The sequence below is a fragment of the Trichosurus vulpecula genome, chromosome 7 (assembly GCF_011100635.1).
Source record: "Trichosurus vulpecula isolate mTriVul1 chromosome 7, mTriVul1.pri, whole genome shotgun sequence".
Classification (NCBI taxonomy): domain Eukaryota; kingdom Metazoa; phylum Chordata; class Mammalia; order Diprotodontia; family Phalangeridae; genus Trichosurus; species Trichosurus vulpecula.
In genome coordinates this window covers 226,604,582-226,620,409 of record NC_050579.1, presented here as the reverse complement: position 1 = coordinate 226,620,409, position 15,828 = coordinate 226,604,582, and the positions used below count along the sequence as shown (strand labels likewise).

Below are 15,828 nucleotides of genomic sequence, written 5' to 3'. Positions count from 1 at the left end.
TTCCTCATAATTGGTTCTATTTGATAACTAGACTGTAGCCTCCTTGAGAACCCAGAACCATACTCTATTTATGTTTGTGGCATGAGCCCTTGATAATAAACATTTGTTATTCTCTGCCTTACCAAGGTAGCTGGTGGCAGGCAAAAGGGATAGAGCCCTGGGCCTGGAGTCAGGAAGATCTGAGTTCAAATGTAACCACAGATACTTATTGGCTTTGTGACCCTGGTCAAGTCAGTTAACCTCTGCTTGCCTCAGCTTCCTCATCTGTAAAATGGGGATGATCATAACACCTACCATTGAGGGGATGAAATGGGATAATAATTGTAAAATCTCTTAGCATAGTCCCTGGCACATAGTAGGCACTATATAAATGCCTCTTCCTATCTCTTCTTCCTCTGCTGCTATTTATCTCTGATATTTACAGCACAAGTCATCAGCCCCTGGCATTCCTCAGAGGGCTGTACTGGGCCAGTGCCCCAAAGTGCTACTTCTCTTTGCCAAGAGGACCACAGGCAGAAGAGTTGCTGCCTCTGGTTCAGCTCAATCACTAAAACTTTTCCCTCTTCCATACAATTGAGTATTCAAATGTGAGACTTGAACTTGGTTTGTAGTCTAGACCAGTAGTGTCAAACTCAAATAGAATCAGGGCTACCAAACTGGACATAAAGATCCCTGTAGGGTTCATTGATTTAGAAAACCACATATTAAAATTTTTTATATTTTATTGTATTTTTATTTATTTTATTAATTATTTCCCAACTATATTTTAATCTGATTGGCCATGCTGGGGAGTATTATAGGCAGTATGGATGTGTTTGATATCCCTGGTCCAGACTCTCTGTACATGATATGACCTCTGTCCTTTGTCTTTTGGGGAAACATACACACATATGCATGTTATGCATATCCAGTGGTGGCAGTTCTGTAGAACTGGTACCTAATTTTAGGTTTAGTTCTGTGAACCAGTTGTTAGCAGGGGTGGCACCTTGGCTGGGTTCTGTGGAGAATGGGTTATTAATTCATTTGAATTGCACCACTGTCAGCATATCTATGCATATGTATATATACCTCTATCTACAAAGAGAGAGAAAGAGTGAAAGAAAGAGGGAGAGAGAGTATGAGAGAAAACTCTGTGTGTGTATATGTGTGTGTGTGTGTGTGTGTGTGTGTGTGTGTGTGTGTGTGTGTGTGTGTGTGCTGGGATGGAGACAGACTTAAAGTTGGCTTCCTTTTATTCCTTTGTTCAGGGACTTCTACTGTTTCAGTCATTACGATTTAGGTCTCCTTCAGTGGGCACAACTTGCTCCATATTTCCTCCATAAAAGAATAACTTGAGTTCAGGGCCATGGAGCTGTTGAAACAGAATGCTTCCTGTAGCGTGGAGTAAGCAGGCTTGACAAGGACCTAAAGCATGTTCCTGCTTTTCTTTTTTTTCCTCTTCCCTTTGCAACTCTGAAAATGGAGAATGATTTCACATTTTTCTTGCTAATCATCAGAATCTTTTAAAAATATATTTTTTATTTTGTTAAATATTTCCCCATTACATTAAAAATTTGTTTAACATTAATTTAAAAATTTTTGAATTCCAAATTCTCTCCCTCCTTCCCTCTCCTTCCCTCCCCACCCCTATCCTTTGAGAAGAAAGGCAGTATGATATTGATTATACATAAATATCAGGATCTTTTTCAAATTTAATAATTATCAGAATCTTAATTGAAATTCTTGTTCTTGGGGCAGCTAGGTGGAGCAGTGAGTAGAGCACTGGCCCTGGAGTCAGGAGGACCTGAGTTCAAATCCAGCCTCAGACACTTGATACACTTACTACTAGCTGTGTGACCTTGGGCAAGTCACTTAACCTCAATTGCCCTGCCTTTCCCCCTCAAAAAGAAAGAAAGAAAGAAAGAAAGAAAGAAAGAAAGAAATTCTTAATTTGTGGGAGCTGTTTGGGCCTACGGAGAGCAAGGCATGTCAGAGATACTCCCAGTTTCCCTAGTAGTTTTTTGAATAAAAAGTTTTCTTTTGATCTTCAGTACTTTTTACCCATAGGCTATGAATTTGATATTTTTAACATAAAATTATAATGTAAGAAAATATGCTCTGCTATTTTTTTTATGCTAAAGAACGTGTTTCTTCCTGCCACCCCCCTCCCCCCATTCCGTCTGCCATTTCAGTTGTGATTTGTTCATTCTGTTTAGGTCGATTTAGTTTTAAGCTAAAAAAAACATGGATGGTCGATCTGCTTGCACCCTATTTTATGCATTGGAATTTCTATTAAAACATGCATTAATGTATTTTGTTTTGACATAAGATATCTTCACTCTCAAAATCTAAATAAATCTCTAAAGTATATTCTGTGAAAAACAGCTTATTGATTAACCGAAAGAGTCAGCTGTGGACTGATGGAAAGAGCTCCTGTATTTGGAGTGAGAGAACATGGGTTTGAGTCCCAGCTTTGCTCCTTTCATGGGCCCTGTGGCCCTCAGCAACCTAGAAAATGATGGGATAGGACTAGTCGACTTCTAAGGTCCCTTCCTTCTAAGGTTCCTTTCTTCCAGACCCAAATCTTTGATCTTATGACTTTGTCAGGGTGCTATTAACATTGGCCTTTGTATTTGACCAGAATTTCTCCAGTGACCTTGTGTACATTGTTGTAGTCATTGTGTATATTCCTTTGGCCAGGCTTTCTTCCTTTCTTGAAACAGGAGAATTTCTAGATCTATTTACTCTGAGGCACCACCTTCCTCATTCCCCTTCCCAACACATATTGTTCATTTTAAGTTACTAATGTATTCTGGGTATTTTCTTCAGCTTTGGAACAAGTTACCCTCGTACTTCTTTAACCTCCACCCCCACCCCCTCCTAACCTATCCCAGGCATGTATATTTTCCTATTTTGAGGGGAAAAAGCTATAAGTGGGACTGGAAACTCAACTATGGGATAACTGCAAAAATCATTACCGAACACTTTGTCCTTCAAAGAGCCAAAATATAATTCATAGAGTGTTAGAGCTGGAAAGAACCTTCGAGATATCTAGGCCAACCCCTTAATGCTGTGGTTTCTAACTTTTTTTTATTCTGTGAACCCCTTTCAGCTGTAAAAACTAAATATGTTGTGGACCCCCTCCCCACCGCCCCCAGGGTACCATACTACTCATAATATCCTGCAGTTATTTACTGCTTAAGATGCCGCTAGAGAATTTTTAGTATAGACCCCTTGGACCATTGTCATGAACCCCTTAATGGGAACTGCTGCCTTGATGCATATACAAATACATCTGGATATATGATAATAGAGAATATAGAGAAATTAGAAAGGACCTAAGAGTTCATCCAGTCCAGCCCCTTCATTTTTTAGAATCAAATTAGATAATAAATGTAAAGCATTTAGCACAATGCTTAGCACTTTAACTAGGTGTTTGATAAATTCTTATTCCCTATCTCCTTACAGATGAGGAAACTAAGGCACAAAGGAGTCACCTGACTTGCCCAAGATCACAGAGTTAAATGACAGAGCTGGGATCCAAACGAAGGTTGTCTCTAGACCCAGACTCTTTCCACTACACTGTATTATCTCCATATGGTTTTATTTAAGAGTCAGGGCCTGGTTTGTAGTAGTATTTTAGTGGCACCTTGGCTTAATAGCTAGCATGCTGAGGCTTGGAGTTAGGAAAATCTAGGTTCAAATCCTTTGTCTGGCACTTGCTAGCTGTGTGACCCAGAGCAAATCAGTTAACCTCTTTGTGCCTCTGTAGCCAGAATGGCCTTTGTTTTCTTTGAATGACTCAGCTTACCTCATTGAGCCTCTGGACACTGTGGCTTGCTCTTCCGGGGCAGGAGGCCCAAGGAGCATTCCAGGAAGCAGACAACTTCCTGTGTGAGGAGTCATGGGGCTGGCTGAGGGGAGGTGTTAACGGCTATGCTAGGGGGAGGGGCCAAGTCAAGAACCAATCGGCCCTGGTCGTTCAGGCGGTGCTTGATGATGTCAAAAACTCTATAAGAGGGGAGAGGACAGCTTGAAGATCCTCTTTTCCTTTTCCGGTTGGAGCCAGAGACAGTTACAACGACAGTTACAGCGACAGTTACAGCGACAGTTACAGCTACAGTTACAGCCACAGCCACAGCTGAAGCAGGAGCTGCCAGTAGCAGAGCTGACCTACGGGAGAAAGCTGAACAAAGACTTCAGGCCAGTGGGTAATCTTATTACCATAGAGGGGGAAACATGATTTTGCTTTACGCAATCATGCTTCTCTGTAGCCTCCTGGTTACTCTTTCAAGGCGTACTTATTGGGCCTGGAAGCTTTTGATCAATATATCAAAATGGGGTTGCTGGTTCATGGGTTGGTTACTGTGGAGCCTAAATAAATGTTTTGATTCTTCTGCCTTCTACTTTGAGAGTTTCTTATATCCGGCGGTTCCGAACGTTTCAGACATGTTTATGATCCTCTTTGAGATTATAAACTCTGCCCTCCTAATACATTGGAAGTTATAGCCCATGGGAAGGACAACACTGTAACAGTTGTCTATTCAGGGGAAAATAATTACCAAATCGTACCCCTGAACCATATATTTTACCGTGAATAGGTTATAATAATAGATTCACAGACTCCACAGGTATGGCTGATGCTGGTAAATGCCATAAGCCACTCAGAGGAAAGGTAACTTTGTGTGATTAACGGATGAAAACTTGTACATTTGGGGAAAGGCTGGGAGGACAATCTTAGTCTCTATCTAGAGTGGGATCCTCTTGGCTTCCTCATTATGTTCCTTTTGAAAAGAAACATTTCCCACCTGAGTTTGGCTCTGATGTTGGATCTTTGCATAACTGAAATCTCAACCAAACTTGAGATGATTTTATTTGAAGAATTATAGTCCATACTTGTCTATTCTTTTTGTCCTAAAAAAAAAAAAAAAGCACGCGTGGGTTCGAATCCCATCCTCGTCGCCAAATGTATTAGGAGGGCAGAGTTTATAATCTCAAAGAGGATCATAAACATGTCTGAAACGTTCGGAACCGCCGGATATAAGAAACTCTCAAAGTAGAAGGCAGAAGAATCAAAACATTTATTTAGGCTCCACAGTAACCAACCCATGAACCAGCAACCCCATTTTGATATATTGATCAAAAGCTTCCAGGCCCAATAAGTACGCCTTGAAAGAGTAACCAGGAGGCTACAGAGAAGCATGATTGCGTAAAGCAAAATCATGTTTCCCCCTCTATGGTAATAAGATTACCCACTGGCCTGAAGTCTTTGTTCAGCTTTCTCCCGTAGGTCAGCTCTGCTACTGGCAGCTCCTGCTTCAGCTGTGGCTGTGGCTGTAACTGTAGCTGTAACTGTCGCTGTAACTGTCGCTGTAACTGTCGTTGTAACTGTCTCTGGCTCCAACTGGAAAAGGAAAAGAGGATCTTCAAGCTGTCCTCTCCCCTCTTATAGAGTTTTTGACATCATCAAGCACCGCCTGAACGACCAGGGCCGATTGGTTCTTGACTTGGCCCCTCCCCCTAGCATAGCCGTTAACACCTCCCCTCAGCCAGCCCCATGACTCCTCACACAGGAAGTTGTCTGCTTCCTGGAATGCTCCTTGGGCCTCCTGCCCCGGAAGAGCAAGCCACAGTGTCCAGAGGCTCAATGAGGTAAGCTGAGTCATTCAAAGAAAACAAAGGCCATTCTGGCTACAGCCTCAGAAAATTTCCTAAAACTTAGCTGCTAAGTCTTCATTGGGGGGAGTTCCCAAAGTGGCAGTTCCCTACCCAGATATCACATTCAGGGTTCTCTGCAAACAGTATGGAAAGAGCAAAGAGGACCTTAAGAGATGGGAGGAAGCAGTGCCAGGAAGGTCAAAGGACCAGTATCACCACCACATTGACTACCATCTCCTCTCAGTCCCTGAGAGAGACAACCCAGGACACTGAACCCAAGAGCCTTGAACGGCAGTGACTCTTAGACCACTAGGCCTGCTTCCAAGCCAGCCCCCACAAGCCATCATTGAGGGGAGAAATTTTTGTAGAGAAGGAGCCCTCCTTCCTCATCACTGCCGGTGACATTTTTTGAATAGCTGCCGCCAGTGGGTGGATGGCTACAAGAGCCCGGAGAACGTTAGTGCTGTGCTTCTATCCTCAGACCACTGGTCCTGCTACCAGTCCAGTGTTCACAGCTATTGTGTGGTAAAGGAACTCTTGTGGCGAGGGGGCCGGCCATCCCCATTCATCCATAGGGCAGGCAAGTCAGTCTAGCTGAAGCAGCAAGTCACTCTGAGGGAGAGATGTGAGATAACATATGCCAGGAAAATCAAATGACTACCACTACTTTGACCACTATCTCTCCTCAGACCCCAGTAGAGACAACCCAAGATCTTGATCCCAGGGACCCTTCCAATTGTAATTAGTCCAGCCCACTGCCTACAGCCATTATCTTGGGAAGCAGCCCCTGCAGAGCTGCATCTTTACCATCCAGCAGATGCTGCAGCCACATCTATTGAAAACCCAGGAAAGAAAGTTCTTACCATTAGAGTCCTTGGCACTGTCACATGGTTCAGCATCAGCAACTCATGTCAGTTTTTCATTGGAAATAACATTAAAGAAGAGGCATTACCATCTGCTTTTTAGCTGTATCCTGAGTACAATGGGATCTTTCCATTTGACTTACAGCTAAATTCTTCCATAAGGGTTATTGCTGCCATTAGAACGTGAGCCCCTTGGGAGCAGGGGCAATCTTTACTTTTCTATTTGTATTTAAAGAGCTTAGCACAGTGCTTTGCACATAGTAAGTGCTTAAAAATGCTTCATTTATAGGATGTTTTTCAGTATGGGCTGGGGGCTAAGAGACATTTGCTGTGCTTACTATTAATCTATATATAGTTTATAGGGTCAGGGGAAAAGTGTGTGCACATTTATATCACCTATCCTTTGAATTGAACCATAGCAGTTTATTAACAGTGGAGCTAATTATTCTAATAAGGTTCCTCTCTTCCCCTTAATAAATTTAAGCTGGCTTTATAAACAGGTTTAAAAAAAATTAACCCACCAGAATTTTGACCTGGGTCCTGAATTTTCAATAGCTTCAAGTCAGCAGTTGGTTCCACATCTTTATAACGTCTCTCTTGCATCTGTCCATTTCTCTCCATTCACACACAGTGTGGCATCCTGGTACAGGCTTTTCTCACCTCTCTGCAGGAGTATTGAGTAGTCTCTTCATTGATGTCACTGCCTTATCCATCCTTAACACAGCTGCCAAACTGATATTCTTAAAGCATGGGTCTGATCAGTTTATTCCTGTGCTCTGTAAACTCCAGGGGCTGGAGGTCACATTGCTTGTGAATATTCTGATTTCTCTGGCTCATTGAATCAACTCTTTTATTTTGTTGTTGCTTAGTTGTTTTTCAGTTGGGCCTTACTCTTTGTGACCCCATTCGGGGTTTTCTTGGCAGAGATACCTGGAGTGGTTTGCAATTCCTGTAACTCATTTTATAGATAAGGAAACTGAGGCCAACAGGGTTAAGTGACTTGACCAGGTCACACAGCTAGTAAGTGTCTTGAGGCTGGATTTGAACTCAGGAAGAGGAGTATTCCTGACTGCAATCCCAGTACACCTAGCTGCCTATGTACAAGTCTATCAGTAATTAGGGCTAACTCAGTTTATTATCATGGACACAAGCCGTCATACCGTGGTTGATCTTTAGATCTGGAAATTTTTCTTTATAAGTTCTTTCATTCCATGTTCAGTGATCTTTCCTCTATACTAGGACATCTTAAACTTTATCCACTTGTGACCCCTTTTCATGCTTCAGCCTCTTTCATTGGCACTGTGTGGTATAAGCTCATGTGCAGTGCAAAGTGCACATGCTTTTTGTTCAGAACCAAGGCTGCAGTGAAGTTGCGCCAGTGCAACACAGGCAGATGCTGCCAGAAACACCTCAGATTCGTTACAAGTTTGATTTCTAATTGATTTTTGGTTGTTGCACATTCAGAAACTTTTTACTCTTACTAAATTTTTTGTGATCCCATATGGGGTTGAGACCCACACTTTAAAAATCTCTACTCTATTCCACTTTGTCTCTTTTTCCTCTATAGTCAGTATTCTAAAGTCTTTTCCTCCATTTATGTTTTGAGAGTCCTTAAGGCCAGGGACCATCTTTAGTGATGGAATATGCATCTTGGAGTGTAGGTGCTTAATAAATGCTTGTTGACCAACTCTGTACCAGGCAATGTGCTAGGTTAAATACTTTGCTTTTAGATAGCAGATTTCTTTTGTATTGTATAAGCTATAGCATATTTTTGTGGTTTTGAAGACCTGGATTAAATCTAAGCTATGGGACTACGGGCAAGCTTCTTAACCTCTCAGTATTCTAGGTGACCCGCTAAGATTATGTCAGGTAGACTAAGATGAGCATTAGTGCTGGATTCAAATCCTCCCTCTGATGCTTATTGCCTATAACCTTGGGCAAACAATCAACCCCATGTGCTTTTAGTTCCCTCATCTGTAAAATTAGGGTCTTGAATAGGTAATCTATGAGGCCCTTTCCATCTTGGGATCTATAATCTTGAGAAAAGTGGCAGATTTGCTTTGCAGGAGGGAGTTCCCCATTGGGACTTCGCTATATAGATGAAATCACAGGTTTGGCCCAAAGAAATAAACAGTGCCGGTCATAAAGTATTTATGATTTTGCAGAGAATTTTTAAACAGTTTTGGCTTGTTTTCCTATTCTGCATGGATTTTGTTCATAATGCTTCCTTTGGTCGAAAAAGGGTTCTTATTCTGTGATGCCCCCTTTTTTTGCTTTTGTTTCAGTAGCTTATTTATTTCTAGGCCTTTGGAGGATTGTAAGAGTGTACCAAATTGTAAGAATCCACTGTTCTAAGGGTCAGGCTGGAAAAGGATGCAAGTATATAGGCTTGATGAGAATATAGCAATCAAAGGAAGAAAATGGTAGAGGTGTTGGGAGGATATAGCAAAAGTGAAGGTTCATGAGAAAAAGAAACACTCTAGACTTGTTTCCCCAGGCTTAAAGCACACTGAGAAAGCTAAAATAAAAAATAGTCCCATCCCACTAGTATCCAAAAAAAGTCAGTGAAAGAGCAAATTAATGGAGTAATAGGTTGGAATTGAGGAGGGGAAAGGAAAAACTGATCCTTGCTTACTGTTATTATCTCAACCACTTACCCAGAGAAGGTAGGCCTGACTTAGAGAAGGTCCAGGAAAATTGCTCATAAATAACTGACCTTGAGTTGGTGGAAGCCATGTCTTACTGAAGAGTTGCTATGTAGGGAAACTTTCCAAGGCTGTGTAGTCACAGTGCAATAAGCCAGACTGAACTGGATTGGAGGGCAGTGGAGCAGCCTGACCGGCTGACTGGGCAAAGTTAAGTTGGGTTTACCAGACACTTGGCCAGCTTGCTAGTTGATGCCAAAGTGTTGAAATCTTTTTGGGAGTTAACTGAATTCTCTCTCTTTCCGTTGGGTTTTGTCTCCTCCAACTCTATTCTTGTGTCTTTTCCTGGTGTGGAATATACAGTTTCAAAATGTATGGAGAAATGCTTATGGGCAGAGTAAGTACTTTATTCTCTAGTGGCTTGCAGATACATAACCCGTATGTGCTTCCTTTGAGGTAACACAGTAGGGATGGGTTTGGGCCAGTCCTCTAGGCTGTATGTCAGAGATATGCCAAAAAGCTTAAGTCTCTCTCTCTCTCTTTTTTTCTCTTTACATGCTGATGGCCTGGTAATAGACAGCATTGAATTAATAATAGAGAGGACTCATGGTCTACTGTGACTCTACCAAGTGTGACTTGGTAGTGTGACTTCTCTGAGCTTCACTATTCATTGAATTCATTCAATTCATTTATAAAGTGAAGATTTTCAGTTAGGTAATTGTTAAGGCTCCTTCCAGTGCTAACATGTATTCTTCTGCTAGTTGGGAAATGAGCCTCTGGCTCCATGGATAGTTATTTTGGAAAATCATCTAAACATCTAGTTTGTCAATTTTATGTTAATCATGTTTTAAAACCTCTCTTTGTTGTATCGCTTACATGAAGAAACTAAATAGTTTGGGCCATATCTGGTTGAGTCCAAGCTTTGTAAGGTTTTTCAAATCCTTCTATTTTTCCTAGATTTATACAGTGATGTCATGGTTGATTAAGTGATGGCTAGCTTTTTGCTGTCACAGCCCTCAGTGACCACAGGAATGTAATTCTTACTCTAAGAGGCTATTCTGAGATGTAACATAAGCATGTATGCTTTATTTGGTTGGGGAGGGATTGGGGCATAAGTGAATTTATTTCCAGCAAAATATGACTTAAAAAAAATCTTTATTGACATCTTTCATTTGTATCTCTTTTTGTATCACCTTCATTTTCCAATATATTCCTACTCCCTCCCCTACCCAGAAAGCCTTTTTTTAAAATAAAGAATAAAAGAGAGAGGGACAAAAGCAGTTCAGCAAACCTAATCAACAAATCAATCAAATTGTTCTGCATGTGCTATGTTTTAGCACTATATTCCCCCACCTCTGCAAAGATGGGAGAGAGGTACAGTCTTCTATCTCCTCTTTGGAGGCAAAGCTTGGTTAATATAATTACACTGTGTCCAGCTTCAGCGTCAATTATCTTTGTACTCTTTCCAGTTAGTCGATTTATGTTGTTGTAGTCATTGGGTATGTTGCCTTCTTGGGTCTGCTTGCTTCATTCTGCAATAGCTCTTAATGTGTGTATTATTTAGAAGTAGGGTAGGAAATATGAATTGTTGGACAAGAGAGTTTTATGGCATAAAAGGTGTTGAAAGGAATGAACTCCTTTCCCATAGGCTCATCAGGGAATGGGAGAGAGATAATAATAACTGTTTGTATATAATCAATTAATTGATGAGCCTTTACTAAGTTTGTCTGTGTACTAGGCTCTGTGCTAGGCACTGAGTATATAAAAAGACAAAAATGAAACAGTCCATACCTATTGGTCCATGGCCTAAGGTACTTCCATTTTATCGGGGAAGACAGTGGAAAGAATACTATCCAGAGTCAGAGGGCTTAGGTTTAAATTCTACCTCTGATGCTACCTATGTGATATTGGGCAAGTCACTTGACCCTGCTAGACCTCAGTTTCCTCATCTTTAAAGTGAGAGGCTGATCTAGTTGATCTCTGAAGAAGTCCCTTCCAGCTCTGGATCTATAAGCCTACTTGTGCATGTAAATATATACAGACTAAATAGAAAAAAAAATAGTTAAAAGGAATGTTTCACAGAGTATGTGCTGGTAGCTGGCATGGGGGTGAGGGACCGGGAAAAGTCTCATGTAGGAACTGAACTTTGAAGCACAGATTTCCTTTGAAGACAGCTGGGTATTCTAAGAGCTAGAAGGAAGGAGCAAGTGCATTCCAGGCATGCAGGACAACAGCCCATGCAAAGACATGGATCCAGGAAATGAGATAGCATTCATGAGGAAAAAATTAAGAAGACCAGTTTGGTTGGATCAAAGAGCGCATGAAATGGACTAATGTTTATTGAGGCTAAAAAGGTAAACTGGAGCTAGGTTGTGAAGGGCTTTCGGTTCCATAGGAGTTTATGTTTATTCCTAGAGACAGCAGGGAGTCACTGGAGTTTATTGATCAGGAAGGGGGGGGGGTGACATAGTGTAAGGTTAATGAGGAACAAGATCTTCCCCCGCCCATCAATAGGCCTCATGTGGAGCCCATTAAGGGAAGCTTGCTTGCTTGTAGGAAGGCTTACACACCTTTTGTTAATTTCTAATTAGGCACTGAGCCTATTAGTTGAAAAAGTATATATTCTGAGAGGTGAACTTTTGCTTTAGGGGCTCGCTTATGAGAAAGATGTGATTCCCCGGTCGAGACTCTGAGTAGCTATATGTTCAGAGTTCCCCAACTGCTCAGAGGTAAAGGCTCTCTCCATTCAGGAGTGGGTGTAAAGCTTTGATTCAGGCAGTAGAGCCTTGTCTGTTGGTATTTCTCTTCTCTGTATTTTTTCTGTTTAATTAAAGATCATTGACACCTTTTAAGTTGCTTTCTTAGTGAAGCAGATAAAAGAACCTGCACTAGCAGCCATCTTGGGTATGCCAGTGTAGTTGTCGTTACACATAGTCAGACTTGTGCCTTAGGAAAGCACTTTGGAAGCTAAGTGCAGAATGGATTGGATGATGGAGAGCCTGGAAGAACAGAGGACAATTTGGAAGCTTTTGCCATAATCCATGTGAGAGGGGATGAGAGTGGAATTAAGGTGTTGGGTCCCAGAAGTAGGGGAATAATGCATGGATGTTGGGGAGATGGGATGGATAAGATTCAGCATCTGATTGGATTTATGAATGAGGAGTTAAGAGTGATGCTGAGATTATAAACTCTGGAGTCCTTCAAGTATCTCTATGGCTGATAAACAGTTCAATTTAGCAAATACATATTTGTGCTTATGTGTCTGTCATGTGCTAGGTATGGCTAAGCCCTGAAGGCATAGAGGTGAAAAATGACAGTCCCTGCTTAAATGTGATTACATTGTAATGGTGGGGGCAGAGGAAGACTATGTGACCTGTATACTAATAAGTATAAAGTGAAAAAAAATGTGATAGAAGCCAAGGAGAAATCCATATAAATTGCTTGAAGAAGACTATGGAGGGAGAAAGCACTTTTAACTGGGATTATCTGGTCATTGAAGGAAATGGATTTCAATAGGTGGGAGAGAAGTGCAAGGAAAGTGCACTTCAGGCATGTGTGGGGGCGTTGTGTGCAGATGCAGGATAATGAGAGATTGCAGGATGAGGTTGGTGAACAGTTATAGTTCAGTTTGACTTTAATAGAGAATGCACAAAAGGGTAGCTATTGTGAAATATGTTGGCAAAGGCAGATTGGAGTCAAATTGTAGTGGTCTTTAAATGTCAATTTGTAAGAATCTGTGTAGAGCAGAAGTTCTTAACCAGTTTTATATCATGGACCTCTTTGACAATTAGGTAAAATCTGTAGATCTCTTCTCAGAATATTTTAAATGCATAAAATACAAAAGCTTTCAAAGGAAAACAAATATACTAAAATAAAGATATATTTTTTTTCCCACATCCAAGTTCATCTATTTATGGACCCTCACTCAAGAACCGCTGTATAGAGGAAGGCATTAGGGAACCACTGTTCTTTTGAGCAGGGGAATGGCATAAGTAGATCTGTGCGTTATGGAATTTATTTTGGTAACTCTGAAGGACAGATTGAAAAGCAGTGATGTTGGAGCCAGAGAGATTAAGTCAGAGATTTTCATGTTGGTTGGGGAGAGATGTGATGAAGACCTGAGCTGGAGTGCAGGGGAGGAAATAGATGACACAGTTTCTATGAATGAAAAATTAGGATTTAACAATGAACAAGGAGAGTCAAAGATGACTCTGAAGTTCTTGGAATAACTGCCTGGAAGAATAGTGGTGTCATCAATAAGAATAAGGAAGTACATAGCAAGGACAAATTTGTGAGAAAGATGAGTTCAGTTTTGAACTGAACTTAAAGTGCCACAAGGACATAGTTTTATTATTATTACTTAAAGCACTAGTATAGAAATGGATCCCTGGTGGACTTGTAACCTGCTGTGGTTGTTATGTAAAACCCATAGAGCTTTTGGCTGACCTAGGTTTTCCTTCTTGACTGGTATACCCATTCAGTGCTTCTCAAAAGGTTTGGCAACTTTTATAAAAAAAAAAATAGACAGGCATATATAAATTTATTTACACAATTATGATGCATTCCAGACAAATTTATATCTTCTTCCCACTGTTGTTAGAGATGCCCTAGAAATAAATCATCATGGACAGGAATTAAAGATCCTTTTCAAGAAATTTAAAACATAAAAAAGCCTCAGTTCATCTGATTTTCTAATTTTTAAACTCCTAAAGGAAGAAAGAGTGGAAAAGGTGGAGAGAATTCAAAAGAAAGTACAACTAGGATGGTGAATTGGAGAGGATAGATATACATAGATTTAATGAATGAAAGATCTGTGGTTGTGTAGACTGGAGAATAGAATGGATGAAAGAATAAAAGAAAAAGTAGTCCTTAAGTTTTCACGAGGTGTCAAACACAATGGTAAGTGCTTGGGATACAAAATCAAAAATGTAGCCAGCCCTTGCTCTCCAGGACATTGTATCCTAACGGGGGAGATCATGTCTGTTAATGGATATTTTGGAAGAATATTTTGATTGGAAGGTCACTGGGATGGTGAGTGGAGCCATAGGGGGAGTACTCATAGTAGATTAAAACAAGCCATCTACCTGTAACATCTTTCACAGAATCTAACATCTGGAATAATTGTTTGGAAAGGTTACTTTGAAAGTGGTGGTCTGTAAAATGGTTTGGGGAGATGTGAGATTCTAGGCAAGAAGGCCATTGAAGCCATGAGGACTGTGGTGATAAAGGACCTAAACTAGACAGTGGGAAGTTAAAAGCCGATCTGGAAAGAAGTTGGGTGTCTGCATATGGGATTGTCCTCATATAAAATGTTGAAGGTAAAATGATCAAATCTGAATTTTGACCTTGGAAAAATGGCGGCCTAATAATGCATTAATAAAAATAGGGCAATTAGGAGGAAAACAACATTTCACTTTTTTCCTTCTCTCCCTTTCCCTCAACTGTCATCTTCCCAATTTTCATGCACTTTTCTCAAGCAAATACAATTGTGCTGGTTACAATCTTAGGAGTCTACAGTGTCTTCAAATTATTTTAATTTGAATTATTCTCATATGAAATAGTCAAGAAAAAGTAGTCTAGTTCAAAATATTATTTTGTAAAGTTAGCTGTGTTTAAAAGTGCCTTTGGGTATTTCCTAAAATAAGGATTGTAAAGATCTATCCATGTTATTTAGAAGTCATTTTTGACAGGTGTGAATTATTCAGAAGACTTGCAGGTACAGAAAAATCTTGACACTGAAATACTCAATTTTATCAATGGGGGTGGGGAAGTCATTTATTCAACAAATTAATTAAGGCCTATTATGCTATTTCCTCCCCTCCCCCTCAAACAAGATAAAAACTAGTTTGCCAAAGGGCCAAATCCAGTCTGTGCCTGCTTTAAATACAACGAAGCTTTATTTAAATACAAAAATATCTTAAAAACAATTTAAAAACATTCTTGGAAATGCATTTTAAATTGTTCAACTTATTTCTTCCCCTGTGATTTCCCTTTGTTTTTGTAATTTCATGAAATTAAGTTGTACTTTAAAAAAAATCAACATTCTTAAATACAAAAATTTTTGCATGCAACAAAAATAAAATTTAAAAACATAAACAGCATTCTTGCTAGCAGCTGATTGGATTTGACCTAAACCAATCACCCTGCTAGGCTTCTGATTCTGGGCCACCTATGGAGAAATTAATTGACTTAGGGAAGCAGGGACCCTTTCTTGAATAAGAGCTGAGAGTTAAACTGCCTTATTTACCAGACCTCAAGAATGTGAATTTATTGAGGGCAGGAGACTATCTCCCTTTTTTGGTTAGTATTCCCCTAATCCACCACATTGCCTAATGAAATGATTGAGATGAGAAACTATTCCAGATTCTCTTATTTGGGGGTGGGAATCAATGTATCTCTGGTGTTTGAGATTGAAGCTCAGAATAAAAGATATAGTACTTTCTTCTTTAAAAGAATTAAGTAATCACCTGTGTGTCAACCATGGTTAGGCATTGGGCATACTAATAAGAATGAAGATAGCTCCCACCCTCAAGGAGCTTACTTTTTGCTGGGAGAAATACATACATGAATAATAAGTAAAACAAATAAAAAATATGTGCAAGAGAAATGCAGTATAGTGATGGAAGGGAGAGAAGGGAGTGGTAACAGCTGAGGAAAGGTCAGAAGAGGCCACTTGTAGGAGA

The 15,828-nt window shown here is 40.3% G+C and overlaps 1 protein-coding gene across 2 annotated transcripts in view; it reads left to right on the top strand.

The window, feature by feature from the left end:
• Nucleotides 1-15,828, top strand: part of LRRC1 (leucine rich repeat containing 1) — a 184,148-nt gene that overhangs the window by 31,686 nt on the left and 136,634 nt on the right. Inside the window, exon 1 of one of the 2 annotated variants that reach the window (XM_036767576.1) lies at nt 9,425-9,542. The exons of the other annotated variant lie outside the window; for it this stretch is intronic. Coding sequence (XP_036623471.1) covers nt 9,516-9,542 — 27 coding nt within the window. The 5' untranslated portion in view covers nt 9,425-9,515. Of the gene's footprint in view, nt 1-9,424; nt 9,543-15,828 lie in introns of those variants that run through there. 2 annotated transcript variants of the gene reach the window in all.